We start from the raw sequence: 22,299 nt of genomic DNA on the forward strand, positions 1-22,299 counted from the left end.
TACCAGTTTATAGGCTATCATGGTACAGGCTGCTATCATTTTACCCCACTTGGGTGTTTGAGCATGTACAAATGTAAGATCTTAATTTGATCACTCAATGCTGAAAATGTTCCTGCAAGGCAAGAAATGCAAATGTAATGTAGTGTACTCAAGGGTTTAAAAAAACTGGATGTTTGTAATTCCACTTTAAAAAAATGTCAGACTTGATTTGCTGTAACCGATCGCTGCAGCTGTACATAGTCTATCGGTAAATAGCCCACCCATTTTTACCTACCTCATCCCCATACTGTTTTTATTTATTTACTTTTCTGCTCTTTTGCACACCAATATCTCTACCTGTACATGACCATCTGATCATTTATCACTCCAGTGTTAATCTGCAAAATTGTAATTATTCGCATACCTCCTCATGCCTTTTGTACACATTGTATATAGACTCCCCTTTTTTTCTACTGTTATTGACTTGTTAATTGTTTACTCCATGTGTAACTCTGTTGTCTGCTCACACTGCTATGCTTTATCTTGGCCAGGTCGCAGTTGCAAATGAGAACTTGTTCTCAACTAGCCTACCTGGTTAAATAAAGGTGAAGAAAAAATAAATAATAAATATTTAAAAAATATTTAAAAAATTAACCCCTACAAAGAAAATTACATGAATTATAATCCACATTTCCTGTTGCTCCAGGATAAGTTTCCTGCTATAGCAAACTGTCTCCTAGTCTCCTCAAAACACAGTACATCATTCAGTAGGATAGAGATGTAGGATCTTAAAGAGATACTTCGGGATTTTGGCAATGAGGCCCTTTAACTCATGGATACCGCAAAACACCAGTCTCAAAACACTCCACGATTTACTGTATTGCCGTCACAGTACACAAGTGGGTGCGAAAAACGCAACAAAAAGTCCATTGGGCATCTAACCAGAATGCGAACAAAATTAGCACAAACTAATAGCGAATTTCAATAGAGGTTGCTAGCTAAATATGCTAATGAGCGCAAATGAAAAACAAATTAAAGACAGGCAATCCAGGTCAAAATTATACAAGTACAGATAGTAGCTATCGAATGTTTTTGGTGAGTTTGGACATTTACAAGCAAATGTGAAGGAGAGACAATGTGCAAATGAACAAAGTAAACAGATGCTTGTCTGAAGGAAGAACAGTACTGGCTCTGGAGCAGTGTGTGGAGTTGCTAGGGCAACAGGCCTGCCTGGTCTGCTGGAGAATAGGGGGGAGGAGCAGACTGGCCAAGAACAGAAAAAAAATAAAGGAAATCAAGATTGCAGGAGTGGCAGCTGTACAGATAACTCATCCAAAGCACTGACTTCTCAAACACAGCAGAAAGCTAACACTATATGGTGCTCCGTCTCATTATTAACTCAGCCACTTACTTAGCTAACTAGCAAGTTTATCTACATACACAGCTGGACTCACCAGCTCCTGCTTTCTCCCTTTGTGCCATTTACAAACCAAACACGTGACAAGATCAACTGTTCTGGGGAACTACGGTAAGATTCATGTCAAATTATGTGACAGGTGAAACGAAGAACACAATAAGCTAAGAGTAGCTACAAATATTCCAATTATTGAACTTAATTTAAATTCAAAATAAAATACAGTTGACAGTATTGAAAAACAATCCCCGGTATACCGCCCAAGCCTAAAAGAAATGTTACATAGGTTAGTAGCCTAGCTGGCAGAAAGATATCATGATTATATGACTATTATCAATCCATTGGTCATTTGTTTTGCAAACTCTGCAATCACAGGAGCGCTAGAGAAAGACCGCTAGAGCACTTGCATAAAAGGCTACACCCAAAACTCCAAGTGGTCTCCTGTTGTGGTTTAAGCATTGTTGCAGAAAACTAAATTGGATGTATTTTATTTTTTAATTTTTAAAAAATGTAAGTGATTTTGAGTGAAAACCTGAAAAACAGAAACCTGAGAAAACCAACTACAGAAAACAAAATTTAGGGGGGAAATACAATATTTTATAGGGCCCTGTGTTTGCACATGCGTGCACAAGCTTTGGCGTTAACGTTTGATGGATGAGGAAAAGTGAAAACTGAGATGTAGGCTGTTTCTTTTGATGCATCTTTCATATCTCCAATTGTAGCTGGTGCAGAGTTGCAGTCATTTCTATTTCAAGTAAATCAATTCTGTAGCCTGTGAATCAGAATCCTATTCATGAACGTAAACAAATGATAAAAGGGATTGATTTTCAGCGCATGCTCTCTACATTGTAGTCATTTAGACGAAGCTCTTATCCAGAGAGACTTACAGGAGCAATTAGGGCTAAGTGCCTTGCTCAAGGGAACAGTGACATTTTTTCACCTAGTTGTCTCCGGAATTCAAACCAATGCGCTTAAACCGCTAGGCTACCTGCACCTACTTTAAAATCCTGGCCATTTCTAAGCAGTGAAATGAGGGTATAATACTTCACACCAGTTTGTTTGAACTGGAGAAAGATGTAACATCATGCATGTCTCTCTCTCCATAAATTTTAATAGTATGCAAACATTTCATCGTCAACCTCGCCTCTCTTTTCCCTGTAAGATTCTGTGGTTAGGGGCTGTGTACCATGTTCCCTCTGGATGAATCCCAAATCAGTCCCTCCTCTCCTCTCCTCTCCTCTCCTCTCCTCTTGCATGTGAACACGCAACTCCGCCATATGCACAAGCGTCCCAAAGCTGAGTGAAAATTGAGGGTATAGGGGCTAATTAGACCCTTTGATATATTTGGGGTTTGTGCAATGTAATACAAAAGAACGGATAGGTGTGACTAATTATGCCACGTGCAATTGTTTGTGTGATTTCGAGATGGCACAACAGATGAATTACCTCCCAAATTAAATGTTTAACTTATATTTTGTAAATTGACGGGGAGGAATTTATTCATTTGAATTTCATGCTTGTTTTATTATTTCAAAGTGGAACATGAATTGCATCGTTCAAGTAACGGGTGTTTCCCAAAGTTGATGGGATTATTGATCCCCTCACCACTCTGGAAGTCATCATCGGAGTTGTCAGCAACACGTGACAACAGAGGCAGGTATGGGCGAGGTGGTGGTTTAGGATTCACCGTTTCCCTCTCTTCATGCTAACCCCCATCTTTGTTCTCCACTCCACTGATACTATTGGGTAATAGCTGACATTTCCTCTCTTCTAAGAAGTCTTCACAGGGAGCAAAACAGAGGTGATCTTAAATGGCATATATTATTATATTAACAAAAGATAATTGGGGAGCTTCTCTCATTCAGCCTAGAGCTCCAGAAAGTAATCGTCATAACTAAAACACACAAGTTGTGTTCTGGGGCCGGTCGAAAGAGGGGACCCAAATCAGTTTTAAGGTCTTTTCATGCTTAAAAAGGAAGCACATGCTTGATCATATGATGTTCACATGTTCAGTGCGGTTGATCTCACACACACACACAGTGTAAAGGAGGTCATTGACATGCTAGAGTGAGGCTCAATGCAGATAAGTGCACAGACACAGATACAGGGGATGAGGAGGAGTGATACAAAAAGCACAGAGCACACTAAAAATCAAGCACACTGGGCTAGGGGTACAAGCCTATCATATACAAATGATCCTAGCCTATGCTTTATTTCTTCGAGCCGATGATAGCCTAATCATGTAGCTAATACACATGTATTAGCCAAAAGATCCATATTGATAGAGCAATACATTTTGGACAGGTCGTTGAGCACCTAAGATGTTCTGGTAATGACATATGCAATAATGACACGTGGGTAACAAAACATTGATTTCGACAGGTAGTGTTCCATCTCTACAGGGCATTGAACAAGTCGACATAGGGAGCAGCAGCATGCCGTTATACTACCCAGTAAGAGTAACGAACGTGGCGAGGGATCTGAGCAGCATTCTGAGAGGGAAACAAAGCCACGCTCCACTAAACCAGCCTAAACCTAAATGTGATGCAACCCGACAGTCCAATGGCATATTGCTGCTCTTAAAATAACAAAACCTACAGAGACTACAGCCTACACACATGCTGCATGTACATCTCTAGGTTACACCAATTACAAAGCCATGTGACAAAGGATGTTGGAGTTTTCGTGCATCTCTCTGTAAAGCCTACCTGACCCTATGGCATAGGCTACTGCCATTACAGAGGCTATACACCAAATCATGGTTAACCTACCAATTAGAAACAAGGCATAGTTTTATCTAGGCTAGGCAAAACGAGCAATTTAGTCACAAACATAGATCTGCTAAATGATACAACGTAAAACGTTGGCTACCTGTAGAGATGAAAAGTGCACCATTTCCTTTGTGAAAAAGGAATGGCTATAATAAAAAGATGATTGGTGGGTAGGGGGGGGGGGTTCTACCTTCCATTAAAAAGGCCTTAGCAGGGCTGTGTGCAGAAGGCTTTGTCTGTTCATATACACAGAGACAGAGAGAGACAGAGAGAACCGGAAAGGAGGAAGTAAGAGAACCAGAGTATAAAGAAATATATATAAAAACCTCTATCTATATATTATGGACAGAGAAATGTCTTCTTATATAGGCCTAGTTATTGTGGGCTCTGCATGAAGAATTCAGCAAATTGGGCTAGACTGCATAACTATGGATGAAGTATGAATTCTAAGACTGATATAGGCCTAAGCAGTTTATTCAAGGCAAGAAGATTAAACAAAGCAACAGCTACATGGTTCATAACTATGTTGACAATAGAAGTAATCTACTGTCAGAGGGAACACATTTTTCACTAGTGTAAATATGTAGCCTCTGCACTGGTAGTCTAAGCACATCCCTCTGTAATAACACAGACACAGGTCACAACAATGGCATCTGTAGAAACTAAATAATGTCAAGGAAGGAGAAGCTAAACAGGATAACAGAAGCACATCCACTAAACAATGTTTTCTAACCGTCACCAATGTCATTGTTTGGAGACCACGGTATTTAATCTTCCATTGTTTCAGGGGGGTCCTCCCCCTAGCCCTCAAGCCCCTAGATGCAATACGCTACACTTCAAAAGGTAATCATAAGGAACTAGGCCTAGCTGTGGCTTCAGCTGAAATCGCTGTGGTCGTACAGAGACTGTTGCTAACCCTCGACCCAGTCTCAAACAGAGAAATACAAAATAAACACTGCACTATAAACTCAGAAACCTCAAAAGCACCAGAGATCAAGAACTAGACTGTATCCCAACACTGGTTGGATTTTAGAGGTACCACGTATTGTCCCCTACTGCAGCTCTGGGTTGTGGCAGTGCCGTGAAATACAATTTCAACTAGCCTGAGCGCCACATCCAATTCACAGAGATTGTGATCCCCTGCTCCCAGTTGTAAAAAAGGGCAGTTCAGTTGTCCCATCTGAAATTGTTATGACCCCCCTCCCAAATCAACTTTTTCTCCACCATAAAGTCTGTATTGGCCTTCTATGTTTCGCTGGCATTCATAGTCCTTGATATTCCAAGCCATTTGGAATGCAAAACATTCCCAAAACAAGACCGAGGATTCATGTACAGTGGATACACATGTTTGCATACGGAGGCTGATAGACAATGGTTTCTGCTGTTCTGTTGGACAATCACTCCTCTCTGCTCCATGACTTTACTGTTCACATGAAAACACACACATACAACATGGAACAAAATGTCCATTTCAGTTTGAGCAGGCCGGTGCTACTCTCGTCTTTCCACCAAAAACCTGAACAAAAGGCTGTTTTTGTCTTGACTTTAGGTAATAATGGGGGATGCTGTTATGAAGTCTGCTCCCCAGGCCTCCATACTGTAGCATAGCAGCAGGGGAACAATAGGACAGTTGTGGGTCAAGGATGGAGTGCTGACCATAGGGGCTGACTTGGCCTGGGGAAGTGGACAGCAAGAATGTCCTTTCTGTTTCGGTTTCTCTTTTACCCCCCCCCCTCTAATTTCACTGCATTCAGTAAACACCTGGGATCAGGGTCATGTTCAGTAAGCATGTGAAATATAAAAATGTACGTTGAGGTATGCTACCACCAATGCATTTCCCCCCACAAAAAAAATATTTAAAAAATCTTGACAAGGAAAGTTTGTCAAAAATGTTGTTTCACTCTACTGTTCATTTACAGTACAGTGCATTTGGCCAGGCTTGAGTTCAGCACGAAATGGGAGAAGAGGTCCAAATTGTTGCATTCCTTTGGACAGTACCTTCAACTCCCTCTAAGTAGGTGAGTGGGTCACTGAAAAGGAGGCCTGGCTATTTCCACAGGGCACATGCACAGATATAAAGGCAGTTTATGGGATTCTAATATTAACCAGATTGGTAGGTCATTGTAGGTAAGGTTGATGCAATGCCAACAAAAAAACTAATACTACTTCTCAGAGCAAGAACAAACTCAGATACAAAGATGTTGCACGGCAGTTTTAGAGTACTGAAGGAAAATACACATGGGGAAACGGGGGCAAATAATGTTGATGAAAAGTGCAAGCCGACTAACTAACTTTGTTTCCAAGAAGCAAGTTTCCCCTAGAAGGTCTAACCCAATTAAAATACTAGAATGGACATGAACCTTCTTATGATGGGGTAAAGGTCAGCCATTTTAGTCATAGTTTGCCAGTGATGTGACAAGATATTTTTTGAAATAATGAATCTGAAGAATTTATCTGCACGGTATGTTTGTTAACTAGCCAGACAGTTTTAGAGGAATTATTCCATAACTGTTTCTAATTAACTGCCAATATGCCATCCTCCAATTAAAACAATGCAGTCAATCCACAGGCAGCCAAACACTGGCTGAAATCAGTTGATGGAACTTAGACAAGTTGTAAATGCAACAAGTACTGACATTTTACACAGCTTTCCAAGAAAACAAAACATTGACATTTATGGTCTGTTCACACTTATACAGAATATTGGTTAAAAAAAAAACATTTATAATTATATGACAATATATTAGGTTAACAATTCTATTAAATAATTTGATATATCACATGCCTTACTTTTATTATCCTGCATAAGTAAAATCAGCATTATAAAACTGGTGGTTTGGATCCTGGATGCTGATTGAAAGAGCAGCGTTCCAAGCCGTGCTGTATTGGCCATCACAGACACATCTATGCCTGCTAACAGTTCCATCTGAAAATGATCACTGCGCATCCACAAGAATATCATGTTCATGTTGCTGTCCGAATCATCTTTTCTATTAATCTCAACTCAGATATTATTTCCCCTTGCTTCCAGCCTAGCACTTAGTTTGGTACAGCGGGGTTAATATAAACTTAGCTGTCTACCTTTCAGACCTTGGAAACAATGTTTCACTTTTGAATTTCGATCTATGTAGTACCACCATACATAGAGTGAAATGTGCACAGACAAGACAACTTTTGCTGAGCCAGTTAAAATCACGTCATTATTATGGAGACATCCAAATAAATACCAATAGAAAAACATCAAGCAAACAAAAATGCAGCTAGTGTACTATCATTCCTGGTTCAATGTTTGCCATGACTAAATTAGCTGAAGTTGGCTGGTTATCTAGCGACGAAAACGTTATCCAGCCCACATAGCAACCATTTTTTTTATGGATGACCAGTGCTTTTGCATAGCAACTATGCAAAAATAATTAAAGATTGCGTCGTGTCTAAAGCAACATGACCAAAATAACTAACATGACCAAAATAATATATATTCTAGTGGAAGAATGAAAGTGCATCAATTGAAAATAATGTTTTAATGAAAATATGTAATTCTTTATTATTTTAATATGTTGGTAACAGTTTTATAATAGCAATAAGGCACTCAGCTATCACGTCGTCCTGGACAATGTAATTTACCTGTCTGTGACTGTATTCATGATACAGCACTGCCTCTTGTGCCTTATTACTTAATTATGCCTAATAATTCTGGAACTTTGAGGGTTTATGACAGACTAGTAATTTAAATATATGGTCTGACCTTACTTCCTCATTGCAGCAATGCGCGCCCCCGATAGCTACTTTGGAGAAAAGCTCGTTGACCCCCGAGCATCGCCTCCGCCACCCCCCACCAAAAATACTGTAAAGTCGCGCGGGAGCGCGCACCTCAGTAAACGGAATATGCGCTCATAATTAGTGCGGTGTTTGACACTCCCGCTACAACAAACACAGAGCCCTTTAAACAAATTATAGCTATAGATAAAACCAAAAGGTACACAGATAACCTGAAATGCATAAAAAATAGTAAGTATAATATTCAGAGCCATGTAATTGCATTTCGATGTAACGTTAAACAATATTTCATTGCGCTCAACAGTGACTGTCGAGAGGAAATGGAACAGTTGAGGACAAAAAAAAGTCGCTCTGTGTTACCCCTGATGGTCACAGCCCGAAATTTTTTGCAACATTGATGGCGAAGAAGTCAACAAAAACAGTAAATAGGTACCTGAAAACCTGACTGTCCCTTCGGCGTGCATTATTGAACATACTTACCTACACAATGAATGAGTTTGTGCCGCCACGAGTCAAGTTCCTGCCGAAAGCCTCGCCTCTCGATCGTGCATTGCTGCTTCTTGCACAGACTCGCCATTTTCTACCGATCCCTCTCGGGAACGCGCGCGTTGGCAAAGAGAAAGCGCTAGATGAGCGCGCACGCAATGAAGAATAGGCGCACTACTGTTCTTTATGCGCACTACAGTGCTGTCAATGCTCCACTCTGCGCTGTCAACGCGCTACTATTTTCACAGCAGTAGGCCTACAGTTTATTAACTTGAACAACATATTAACATTCATTATTTACTGATCTTGAATAGAAGACTGTCTTAGGCCTACTTTCATGTCTAACTTTTCTTAGAATATATAATTTAGCCTAGACAGAATAAGAATAAGTGAGAGGTCAAAAGTACACAAAAGTTACCTGAATGAAAATGGGGGAGGGTCATGCCTTTTCAATTACAGTCAGGGGGAGTGTTTAGTATTTTTTTAAATGTAGTTCAGGGGAGGGTCATGTAATTTGTAATCAATTAAATGTAATATTGCTCAGGGTTTGAGAATGAGTTGCTTGTTAAAGTATCTCATGTGCCCGATGATGCCCCTCATCCCCGATTCTCGGCTGGGCACGCAATATCAAGTGTGCCTAGTGTGGTCTCAATAAAATGATCAACAGCCTATACCAGCATTTCTCAAACCCTGGTCTGTGGACCAGTGCCAGTCCATGGAGGAATGCTTGCAGGTCTGCAACATATTTGACACCAATAAATACTTGCAATGCGCTGACCTATACATGCTGCTGCAGTAAACAAATGGTGTTGCCATGACTAAGTATAGCTACACAAACTGCGCAGATATTTAGAAACAAAAACATCTACATCAAGGATAAGCCAGAATTTTTGTTTTACAAAAAAAGACATGAATAACCAAACGAAAATTCTGCACAATAATTTCACAGACAATGAGAGTTTACTGAAGGCTTCATACTTACTCTCTCATAACATTTCGAAGTGACATAGTTGAAAAGCTGGTCATGCCCTCAGTCGTGGATGCTTGCTGAGAGGTTTTAAGCCCAACTGATAAAAAGATCAGTGAAATCTGACTTTCCAATGACACGTGTAGAATTCAAGATATGGCACATGCAGATTTTAAGCAGAGCCCGAACATCAAATTGGTTTGCAATCCAATTCGATGAGACAGCTGACATTTCAAATGCCAGCTTCTTGTACACAAATGAAGGTTTTCTTTGTTGCAAAGAGTTGTCTCAGAATACAACTGTAGGTTAGATATTCCGTGTTCTGAACAAGTAGGCCTCCATAACGGGACATGGATTACGATTGGACCGTTGTACCGGGATCTGTAGGCCTACAGATGAGAATGCTGCTCGAACCCATCCATACAGTGACGCGATAGCGACATTTTCCATGCAAATGATAAAAATTGCCGATTTCAAGAAAAAGCTGCGTCTGGAGAGACCGAGTGCATAGAGGCATTTTTATATGTTCCCTGTATTCTCATCTCTGGCTAACGTGGGTGATCAATCAATCAAATGTATTTATAAAGCCCTTTTTACATCAGCCAATGTCACAAAGTGCTGTACAGACACCCAGCATAAAACCCCAAACAGCAAGCAATGCAGATGTAGAAGCATGGTGGCTAGGAAAAACTCCCTAGAAAGGCCAGAACCTAGGAGGAAACCGAGAGAGGAACCAGGCTCTGAGGGGTGGCCAGTCCTCTTCTGGCTGTGCGGGGCAGAGATTATAACAGTACATGGCCAAGATTTTCAAACGTTCATCGATAACCAAGCAGGGTCAAACAAAAATAATCACAGTGGTTGTAGAGGGTGCAACAGCACCTCGGGAGTAAATGTCAGTTGGCTTTTCATAGCCGATCATTCAGAGTTAGAGACAGCAGGTGCGGTAGTAAGAGACAGTCCAAAACAACAGGTCAAGGACAAGCTAGCACGTCCAGTGAACAGGTCAGGGTTCCATAGCCGCAGGCAGAACAGTTGAAACTGGAACAGCATCATTACCAGGTGGACTGGGGACAGCAAGGAGTCATCAGGCCAGGTAGGCCTGAAGCATGGTCCCAGGGCTCAGGTCCTCCGGGAGGGGAGGGAGAGGGAGAGAGAGAGAGAATTAGAGGGAGCATACTTAAATTCACACAGGACACCGGATAAGACAGGAGAAATACTCCAGACATAACAGACTGACCCTAACCCCCCCAACACAAACTATTGCAGCAACTATTTACTACCCTGAGACAAGGCTGAGTATAGCCTAGCATGCCGGCCACCATCCCAGAGTCTCCTCTTCACTTTTGACGTTGAGACTGGTGTTTTGTGGCTACTATTTAATGAAGCTGCCAGTTGAGGACTTGTGAGGCGTCTGTTTCTCAAACTAGACACTAATGTTTCAAAAGCGTTTTTGTGCCAGGCACACCCCAGAGGTGTCAAGGTGTTTTCAACAGCCAGTCTGTTGCGATATTTAGATTTTGTTGCAGCAAGACAGGAGAAGCTGGTCTCACATAAATGGGTAGATTGAACGAGGATTAACGCCTTTACTGCCATCTCCACTGCTGAACAGCCAGAATGTGGACAGGGTATCTCATTAAAACCAGAGCGCAGCCCTCGGTCACAGGACATCTCCAATAGTTTTATCATCAAGAACCGGTGACAAGCCGTGAGTCTCTTCAGTGCTGGTGAACTTATAATACATCCACTGCTTTCCCGGGCGTGGATCAGATTATGAGGGGAAGCAATCCTCGAATATGAGCAGAGTTTCTCAAATGTGACCCCATCAATTTACTTTAAAACTTTGTATTTATTTAACCTTTATTTAACTAGGCAAGTCGGTTAAGGTCAAATTCTTATTTGCAATGAGGCCAAACCCTAACCCGGACAGCGCTGGGCCAATTGTGAGCCGCCCTACAGGATTCCCAATCATGACCGATTGTGATACAGCCTGGAATCGAACAGAGGCGTACAGAGGTCCATTATCACCAACCATCACTCCCGTGTTCCAATGGCACGCTGTGTTAGCTAATCCAAGTTTATAATTTTAAAAGTCTAATTGATCATTAGAAAATAACTTTAGAATTATATTAGCACAGCTGAACACTGTTGGTCTGATTAAAGAAGCAATAAAACTGTCCCTCTTTAGACTAGTTGAGTATAGGGAGCATCAACATTTGTCAGTTCGATTATAGGCTCAAAATGGCCGGAAACAAAGTACTTTCTTCTGAAACTTATCAGTCTATTCTTGTTCTGAGAAATGAAGGCTATTCCATGCTACAAATGACCAAGAAACTGAAGATCTCGTACAACGCTGTGTACTACTCCCTTCACAGAACAGTGAAAACTGGCTCTAACCAGACTATAAAGAGGAGTGGGAGGCCCCAGTGCACAACTGAGCAAGAGAACAAGTAAAGGCTGGACTATAGCTTACAATAGGCTATAGGCCTAGGATATGCGGAGAGCATGCTTGGAGACGTACAGGGCAAAGTTATATTTCTAAGAAAATGTACTTCCTTTGAGTTTTTGAGCTGCTAGGATGGTGTATGTAAAACTAGGCTACACTGCATTACACATGGCAATGGTTCCCAATCATGTGCACCGGCCTGCGCTGCTCTTGCTGATGCTGCCCCTTTGCGCAGCCTAACCAATGACTGTGCTGTTTACGGTGGCACTTCAGGAGGCGAGTCAATTTGTCAAAACAATTCTATATCTGTGCGCGAGGACAAGGTCTACTGATGCCCTGTTCAGCTTGAGAGGGAGAGCATGAATTTATTTAAAATATATAGATATATAATTTAACTAGGTAAGTCGGTTAAGAACTAATTCTTATTTACAATGAAGGCCTACCAAAAGGCCTCCTGCAGGGATGGGTGCAGGGATTAAAAATCAAAATAATTTAAATAAAACATTTGACAAACCACACATCACGACAAGAGAAACAACACTACATGAAGAGAGACCTATGAGGACACCATAGCAGGGCAGCAACACATGACAACACAGCATGGTAGCAACACAACATGGCAGGCGCACAACATGGTAGCAGCACAAAATAGGGTACAAACAACAGTACAAAGGGCAAGAAGGTAGAGACAACAATAGATCACGCAAAGCAGCCACAACTGTCAGTAAGAGTGTCCATGATTGAGTCTTTGAATGAAGAGATAAAACTGTCCAGTTTGAGTGTTTGTTGCAGCTTGTTCCAGTTGCTAGCTGCAGCGAACTGAAAAGAGGAGCAACCCAGGGATGTGTGTGCTTTGGGGACCTTTAACAGAATGGGACTGGTAGAACTGGTGTTGTATGTGGAGGATGAGGGGTGCAGAAGATCTCTCAGATAGGCCTCACTCCCCCCTAAGAGTGTTATATAAATAAGCAACAATCAGTGGGTCTTGCGACGGGTATACAGAGATGACCAGTTTACAGAAGAGTATTTATAAATTACATCTCCATAATCTAACATGGGTAGGATGGTCTTCTGAATCAGGGTCAGTTTGGCAGCTGGGGTGTAAGAGGAGTGATTATGGTAGAGGAAACCAAGTCTAGATTTAACTTTAGCCTGCAGCTTTGATATGTGCTGAGAGAAGGACAGTGTACCTAGCTGTACTAGCTGTACTCCAAAGTACTTGTATGATGTGACTACCTCAAGCTCTAAACCCTCAGCAGTAGTAATCACACCGGTGGGGAGAGGTGCATTCACCTTACCAAACCACATTATCTTTGTTTTGGAGATGTTCAGAATAAGGTTACGGGCAGAGAAAGTTTGTTGGACACTAAGAAAGCAGATGAGAAGAAAGACCGGAGGTAAGCTTGCTATTGCTATAATTGATTTTAATAAAAACAAGGTTAAGGGCAGAGATATTTACTTCGTTGCCCATAATGAAGCTATTTATCAGAGTTATTTTTGACCTCACAATAAGCCATATCCGAGTAACACATTGTGGGGCGGCAGGTAGCCTAGTGGTTAGAGCGTTGGGCCAGTAACAGAAAGGTTGACGGTGTTGTGCCGAAAATCTCCCCCTGCCAGAACCCCCCCCTCGCGTGAACGCGCCGCACTCAATTTTTCATTGCTGCGATTTGCTTGCTAGTTGAGATTTCTGAACACGTTAGGCTGCGTTTCATTTTATTTTTTATATCGGTTTGATTGCGGGGGAGAAATGGTAATGTCTGCAGTTTTCGGTTTGACTATTTGTTTCAAGTGTATTAGTCTATAAATAAATCTCTTTGACAAAATTCGTCATCTCTCCCATGTCTTATTCGACTAGTAGTTGTTCTGAAATGTTTATTGCTTGCCTACATTTGACTCCTTCTATGTTTAATGTAACACACTTACATTAATTATACATTTCGGTTGCCTTTCCTGACATGAAGTTTGTTCTATAGAAAGAATTCGACTCTGATGTGTGCCACAGAAAGTATTTGACTCTAGCCACAAAATGAAGGAAATTAGAAGGGGGGATTTCGGCAGGCAAGAAAATGGCCTTGACGAAATCACCCCCCCCGTGGCTAGAGTCAAATACTTTGTGGCACACAGAGTCAAATACTTTCTATAGAACAAGCTTCACGTCACTATAGGCTACCGAAATTAATAATTAATGTCAAACTAATTAATGTCAAAACTATGTGGACAGAGCATGGGTGCTGAAAGTAGGCTAATTCGAGAAGATCTAATTCATTTAAACAGTTTACATTTTAATTTGACTTTAGGCTACTAAAACAAGAGGTCTTTGTGTTGGAGCCCATTTCCTCCTATTCAAGAAGTAAGAGGTACACCTACCTGACAGGTGGTAATCTACCATCCATAGATTTGGTCAGCCAAGTCCTTCAGTCACCATGCACTCCTTAAATATCTCAGTGTCAGTGAAGACCATGGTGTTAAATTAAAACCAGGGTTCGATTTGAGGGGGTAAGTGAGAGTATATAAGGTTTTTGTTAAAGAGGGGGTATGTGAGGGTATTGTGGCTTTTGTTAAAGTTATTGGCTAAAAATCATAGGCCTACCCCTTGATCATTTAAGATTTGTTTTAAATAAATGTTATATAGTGCGATCTATGACGAGGCTTTACTCCACAATGCCTTATACTAAAAACAAGCTGTAAATTGACTGGGAAAGACATATCTCCATGACATTCAGAGGCTGCGATACAACCTTCTATAGGGGAGGATGAGGAGACAAAAACACGTACTTAGCTTGGAAAGTAAGGACTCTGTCACTACCAATTGAAGTTTTCTATTTCAACCAACTATTAAACAACATGCTAACTCTAAATCAGTCAGGAGACAGCCAGGTAATCTAATTATTTAGGCTATATTATTATTATTATTTCAAGGCTATAGCCTTGAATAAATCAATTGTAAAGAATTTGTGACATGCTACAGGCTGCCAGGAGTGCTCAGCATTTCAACACATCAACAACATGCCTATAAATTTAGCACTTAGGCTGTATAAAAGGAAATCTTTTTTTTTTTTTTTACTTAGAAATAAATTAAACGAAAAATGCCTTCAGGCTATACAGTCATTCTACAGTGCCATTGAAATCACTTTTAGAAACAAGAGTTTGGCAAGTCTTTAGTTTGAGGATCATATGTGGAGCTATGCATGCCTAGTTTGTTAATTTAGCCTAGAAGATGCTCTTATATTCCCATGCCCTAATCACAGTCAACACAAATCTATTTTGTAACAATATTATGGAATAAAACTGTATTTAAAAAAGTTAACTGTATACCTGTATGATATGTGGCTGCTGTGTTAAACAATGAATGGCTTTTTCATGAAATCATTAATGATCAGATACTTCAGTTGTTACTGGTTCTGTTGCGCTCAATTTTTACATTTGATAGATAACATTAGCACTGTTTCAAACTTAGACTATCCTCTTTTTTAAGAATAGCCTGTATATAAATCAAAACGTCCCCGGTACTGCAGCATGCACTCATTCGTTGTTATGCTCGGTTGTGGTATTAAAAAAAGATTCTGCTTGTCTCCAGTCATGTAAACTGACCTAGAATTGCATGAAATGTGTTTATAAAAGGCTATAAGATGATAGATTCCTGCAGTGCTTTTATTATAATGGATATATTTTCACACTTGTTCAAGGTCGTCTGCGAATCCACAACCTTCTGGCTACTTTGCTGTGTAAAAAACGAAGAGCAGTTTCTAAAATAGCATATCTAAGGCAATGGTCTGTGCTAGGAATGAGTGTAAAACGGTAGGCATGTTTTCTGCTCTCCACTTTATGTTTTCATTATTATTTTGGGTATAGGGGAGGATCACTTGTGGTTTTTCAAAAGTTCAGGGAGGGTCAGGTAAAAATATATTTTACTGGAATCCCATCCATTTTCATTTGAGAGAGATACGATGAGGTATCCCTCACAAATAACGTAACTCCCTAATGACTATTCAATCCGTAGAGCTGACTATTAAAAGTCTGTTTCCTTGTTCGCGAAGACTGCATTCACGGTAGGCCTACATGCTGAATAAATCGGCTCAATCGGAAATAATAATTTTAACGCATACTTCAGCGATACGGATTGAATAGAGCCAAGTAACCTTTGTCTTATGAAAGAAACAGCTCTTTTAAACTTGTTTTTAAAAGAACCAAAATGGAGTTGATATAGGCTACATTTATATTTTAGAATGCACAACAAGTAAGGAATTACTATGGATAGGTTTATCATAGTCAATTAAACCACCATTAAAATACAGATTTTTATCATTATTTTTCCCTATTAAATTAGGCTATTTCTTTCTTCTAAAATATTGTGCCTACGGCTACACATTGAAATAGGACCTTTAAATCCGGCATTTCTTCACTGCCCCATAGGAACATGTCTGACAGAGTAGTGTAACACACCAAGCCAATCAGAACAGGTTTTAAATTAGCGTAAACTGAAGCCCTGCAATGAAACAGCACGGCTGCGTAATAACCTAGTGATGATGCATTACCCCCGGCGTCAGCAACACCAAAGCTTATAGCGGCAGGCTAATACTATTCACTAGCCAACCTGTGTTTGTCCTGTCTTCTCTCCTCTCCTAACCGACTCGTTAATGTCGTAAAGGTGGATTCCAATTCTGCAGAGACAGAGAAGGTAGCGCACAGGTAAAACCGTTTGGTCATATGATTGTAGGCTATGTACACTGTCAATAAAATGCAGTGCAGGACTTGTCCAAATCGGCTCAGTTACTGTGGCGCTACTGTACCTACTGGAAAGGCATGATAGGTACATGATATATGCAGGCGACATAAAATAAGAATACCTTTTACATCTTTTGATAGCATGACAAATCGATAGGTGTTTTACAGGTGAGAAGAATATAACTGAATTGGGAAAGAGGTGTCATTGTAGCCTCATTTACACATCAACTAGTCTGAATAATGTATTACATCATCCAGTGTCAACAGGTTCATACTTGCATTTGAACCTAATGGTAATGTGGCAGCAAATAGCCTGCCTTATGAGGTTCTCTAAATGATTTGATTATATTCTTACAAATTGATACGAAATGACTGAAAATTAGGGGCAGTTTTGCCATCCTTTGTCTCACACATGTTCCTCCTTTCCCTTGTCTGTGTGTGAAAACATTTTACAGTTCAGTAAAGCTCCTTCCTTTTAAAGCACACACATATGTTGACTAGGCTACCACACACACTTCACTTGATAGTACAGCATCTGCAGAGCTATATTGATCTGATCTCTTCCCTGCCGTGTCTCTGGACATCAGCACCTGTCCTCTGCTCCCACATCTTCCTCACCGCTTCTCTTCTCCCCACCCCTCTTCCCATCCTTCTCTTCTCCCCACCCCTCTTCCCATCCTTCTCTTCTGCCCATCTTCACCTCGCCCTATCCCTCGACCTTAACTCATCCCTTGATCTCACCATCCCTTTCTCACCATCTCTGTCACTCCTTGACTTTAAAATAAACTCAGCAAAAAAGAAATGTCCTCACTGTCAACTGTCAAACTGAACAAGTTCCACAGGCATGTGACTAACAGAAATTGAATAATGTGTCCCAACAAAGGGGGGGTTGGGTCAAACTCAAAAGTAACAGTCAGTATCATCTCGTGTGGCCATCAGCTGCATTAAGTACTGCAGTGCATCTCCTCCTCATGGACTGCACCAGATTTGCCAGTTCTTGCTGTGATATGTTACCCCACTCTTCCACCAAGGCACCTGCAAGTTCCCAGACATTTCTGGGGGAAATAGCCCTAGCCCTCACCCTCCGATCCAACAGGTCCCAGACGTGCTCAATGGGATTCCGATCCGGGCTCTTTCCTGGCCATGGCAGAACACTGACATTCCTGTCTTGCAGGAACTCACGCACAAAACGAGCAGTATGGCTGATGGCATTGTCATGCTGGAGGGTCATGTCAGGATGCGCCTGCAAGAAGGGTACCACATGAGGGAGGAGGATGCCTTCCCTGTAACTCACAGCTTTGAGATTGCCTGCAATGACAACAGGCTCAGTCCGATGATGCTGTGACACACCGCCCCAGCCCATGACGGACCCTCCACCTCCAAATCGATCCCGCTACAGAGTACAGGCCTCGGTATAACGCTCATTCCTTCGACGATAAACGCAAATCCGACCATCACCCCTGGTGAGACAAAACCGCGACTCGTCATTGAAGAGCACTTTTTTCCAGTCCTGTCTGGTCCACGACGGTGGGTTTGTGCCCATAGGCGATGTTGTTGCCTGTGATGCCTGGTGAGGACCTGCCATACAACAGGCCTACAAGCCCTCAGTGTATCCTCTCTCAGCCTATTGCAGACAGTCTGAACACAGATGGAGGGATTGTGTGTTCCTGGTGTAACTCGGGCACTTGTTGTTGCCATCCTGTACCTGCCCTGCAGGTGACATTGCAATTTATTGCCCTGGCCACATCTGCAGTTCTCATGCCTCCTTGCAGCATGCCTAAGGCATGTTCATGCAGATGAGCAGGGACCCTGGGCCTCTTTCTTTTGGTGTTTTTCAGAGTCAGTAGAAAGGCCTCTTTAATGTCCTAAGTGTCCTAACTGTGACTTTAGTTGCCTACCGTCTAAGCTGTTAGTGTCTTAACGACCGTTCCACAGGTGCATGTTCATTAATTGTTTATGGTTCATTGAACAAGCATGGGAAACAGTGTTTAAACCCTTTACAATGAAGATCTGTGAAGTTATTTGGATATTTATGAATTATCTTTGAAAGAAAGGGTCCTGAAAAAGGGACGTTTATTTTGAAGGAACACTAAAGTCAGGGTTCAGATAAGACAGATATTGGGGAATTTCCATAGAGGATTTACCCCAGTGTTTTAACCAAAAGGCTCAGACTTTTCTTTTTCCACCTCTCACTGGGCCATCGCTCCGGCAGACCTGCACTCACTTGGGGCCAAAGTCAGGCCACTGGTACTTTTCAGCTTCCAATTACATAACAATGGCTAATTGTATACTTTAACACCTAATCACAAAGCAACTGTTTTGATTATGCCACGGTTGTTGATTCTGCTCTTCACAGTTCCTCACTGCTCTAGCTATGGAAACACAGTTCCTCACTGCCAGCTCTAGCTATGGAAACACAGTTCCTCACTGCCAGCTCTAGCTATGGAAACACAGTTCCTCACTGCCAGCTCTAGCTATGGAAACACAGTTCCTCACTGCCAGCTCTAGCTATGGAAACACAGTTCCTCACTGCCAGCTCTAGTTATGGAAACACAGTTCCTCACTGCCAGCTCTAGCTATGGAAACACAGTTCCTCACTGCCAGCTCTAGCTATGGAAACACAGTTCCTCACTGCCAGCTCTAGCTATGGAAACACAGTTCCTCACTGCCAGCTCTAGTTATGGAAACACAGTTCCTCACTGCCAGCTCTAGCTATGGAAACACAGTTCCTCACTGCCAGCTCTAGTTATGGAAACACAGTTCCTCACTGCCAGCTCTAGCTATGGAAACACAGTTCCTCACTGCCAGCTCTAGCTATGGAAACACAGTTCCTCACTGCTCTAGCTATGGAAACACAGTTCCTCACTGCCAGCTCTAGCTATGGAAACACAGTTCCTCACTGCCAGCTCTAGCTATGGAAACACAGTTCCTCACTGCCAGCTCTAGCTATGGAAACACAGTTCCTCACTGCCAGCTCTAGCTATGGAAACACAGTTCCTCACTGCCAGCTCTAGCTATGGAAACACAGTTCCTCACTGCCAGCTCTAGCTATGGAAACACAGTTCCTCACTGCCAGCTCTAGCTATGGAAACACAGTTTCCTCACTGGAAACACAGTTCCCAGCTCTAGCTATGGAAACACAGTTCTGCTCTAGCTATGGAAACACAGTTCCTCACTGCTCTAGCTATGGAAACACAGTTCCTCACTGCTCTAGCTATGGAAACACAGTTCCTCACTGCTCTAGCTATGGAAACACAGTTCCTCACTGCCAGCTCTAGCTATGGAAACACAGTTCCTCACTGCCAGCTCTAGCTATGGAAACACAGTTCCTCACTGCCAGCTCTAGCTATGGAAACACAGTTCCTCACTGCCAGCTCTAGCTATGGAAACACAGTTCCTCACTGCCAGCTCTAGCTATGGAAACACAGTTCCTCACTGCCAGCTCTAGCTATGGAAACACAGTTCCTCACTGCCAGCTCTAGTTATGGAAACACAGTTCCTCACTGCCAGCTCTAGCTATGGAAACACAGTTCCTCACTGCCAGCTCTAGCTATGGAAACACAGTTCCTCACTGTCAGCTCTAGCTATGGAAACACAGTTCCTCACTGCTCTAGCTATGGAAACACAGTTCCTCACTGCCAGCTCTAGCTGGAAACACAGTTCCTCACTGCCAGCTCTAGCTATGGAAACACAGTTCCTCACTGCCAGCTCTAGCTATGGAAACACAGTTCCTCACTGCCAGCTCTAGCTATGGAAACACAGTTCCTCACTGCCAGCTCTAGCTATGGAAACACAGTTCCTCACTGCCAGCTCTAGCTATGGAAACACAGTTCCTCACTGCCAGCTCTAGCTATGGAAACACAGTTCCTCACTGCCAGCTCTAGCTATGGAAACACAGTTCCTCACTGCCAGCTCTAGCTATGGAAACACAGTTCCTCACTGCCAGCTCTAGCTATGGAAACACAGTTCCTCACTGCCAGCTCTAGCTACGGAAACACAGTTCCTCACTGCCAGCTCTAGCTACGGAAACACAGTTCCTCACTGCCAGCTCTAGCTATGGAAACACAGTTCCTCACTGCCAGCTCTAGCTATGGAAACACAGTTCCTCACTGCCAGCTCTAGCTATGGAAACACAGTTTCCCTAGTCTAACATAAGGGTGTACACACTAGTGTAACACTGGTGTTACTGTCGAAAAAAAGCAGCAATAGAGTCCGTGCTCTTTACGTTTGTGTGTGTGTGTATGTGTACGCGCGCGCGCAGAACAGAGGGGCTATGACTCTGACGAGAGGGTCGTTCAACTACACATCTGGCGAGGAGTACCATGGGGACTGGAAAGAAGGTAAGCCATCTCTATTAACCTTCCCTCTCTAGTTTACGTCTTCATACAGTAGGCACATAGAGGCTGATCAATAGGTATGCATCGTGCTTTATACTGTTATGTAGTAGGCCTTCATTTATGTATGACTATAGGGATTCTCTAATCATTGTGGTCTTACAAATATTCCTCCAAACCCTTCACACTGAAGTACAGAGGTTGTTTAATTCATGAATGTAATATCCTCTTAGGTAGCATCAGCCAGATATTTTCATCCACAGAGCTGTCATATATAACATTCTTACAGCCTCATTACCATCTCTAGGCAGTTCCCTGTGTCTCTGACTCCATGTGTGTCTTAACTAACAGTATCGTGTGTGTGTCTTCCTATGTGTCCTAACAGTCTCCTGGGGCACTGTCTTTCTGGGACAAGTTTGCCTTTTTTAACCAAATCTCTGTTTGATGTAAATTACATGTTATAGAAGTGTCCAGACACTTTTTTCAGTGATTTCATTTGGTTTTGAGAAACTTACCCCACCAGTGATAGAGGTCCTAAGACTCATTTTGCAGTATCTATCAAGGCACAAGGCGAGACCCAGATGCAGACACAGGAGGCAGATGGTTGGAGTCTTACAATGTTTAATCATCCAAAAAGTAGTAGGCAAGAGAATGGTCATGGACAGGCAAGAGAATGGTTGTGGACAGGCAAGAGAATGGTCGTGGACAGGCAAGAGAATGGTCGTGGACAGGCAAGAGAATGGTCGTGGACAGGCAAGAGAATGGTCGTGGACAGGCAAGAGAATGGTCAAGAGAATGGTCGTGGACAGGCAAGAGAATGGTCGTGGACAGGCAAGAGAATGGTCGTGGACAGGCAAGAGAATGGTCGTGGACAGGCAAGAGAATGGTCGTGGACAGGCAAGAGAATGGTCGTGGACAGGCAAGAGAATGGTCGTGGACAGGCAAGAGAATGGTCGTGGACAGACAAAAAGGTCAAAACCAGATCAGAGTCCAGGAGGTACAGAGTGGCAGACAGGCTCGTGGTCAAGGCAGGCAGAATGGTCAGGCAGGCGGGTACAGAGTCCAGAAACAGGCAACGGTCAAAACCGGGAGGACTAGAAAAAGGAGAAATGCAAAAGCAGGAGAACGGGAAAACCGCGGGTTGACTTGGAATAACATACGAGACAAACTGGCACAGAGAGACAGGAAACACAGGGATAAATACACTGGGGAAATAAGCGACACCTGGATGGGGTGGAGACAATAACAGGAACAGTTGAATCAGATCAGGGCGTGACTGTATCAGGACAGTGGTTAAACATGAACAAAGGCTCCAAAACACCCAAATACATTCTCTAAGAAATGGCAACTCTCAGTAAAGTGATGTAAGTCTTTCGATGTTGTACACAGAAAATTGTTAC

The 22,299-nt window shown here is 42.2% G+C and overlaps 1 protein-coding gene across 1 annotated transcript in view; it reads right to left on the reverse strand.

Annotated features, from left to right (window-relative positions):
• LOC118398584 (ligand-dependent corepressor-like) overlaps nt 1-8,580 on the reverse strand; it is a 35,165-nt gene extending 26,585 nt beyond the window's left edge. Inside the window, exon 1 of the mRNA XM_035794080.2 lies at nt 8,422-8,580. Within this exon, the coding sequence (XP_035649973.2) occupies nt 8,422-8,518 (97 nt within the window). The 5' untranslated portion in view covers nt 8,519-8,580. The remainder of the gene's footprint in view (nt 1-8,421) is intronic.
• Nucleotides 8,581-22,299: the final 13,719 nt, after the last annotated feature.

This window comes from Oncorhynchus keta, chromosome 2 (assembly GCF_023373465.1).
Source record: "Oncorhynchus keta strain PuntledgeMale-10-30-2019 chromosome 2, Oket_V2, whole genome shotgun sequence".
Taxonomy (NCBI): Eukaryota; Metazoa; Chordata; class Actinopteri; order Salmoniformes; family Salmonidae; genus Oncorhynchus; species Oncorhynchus keta.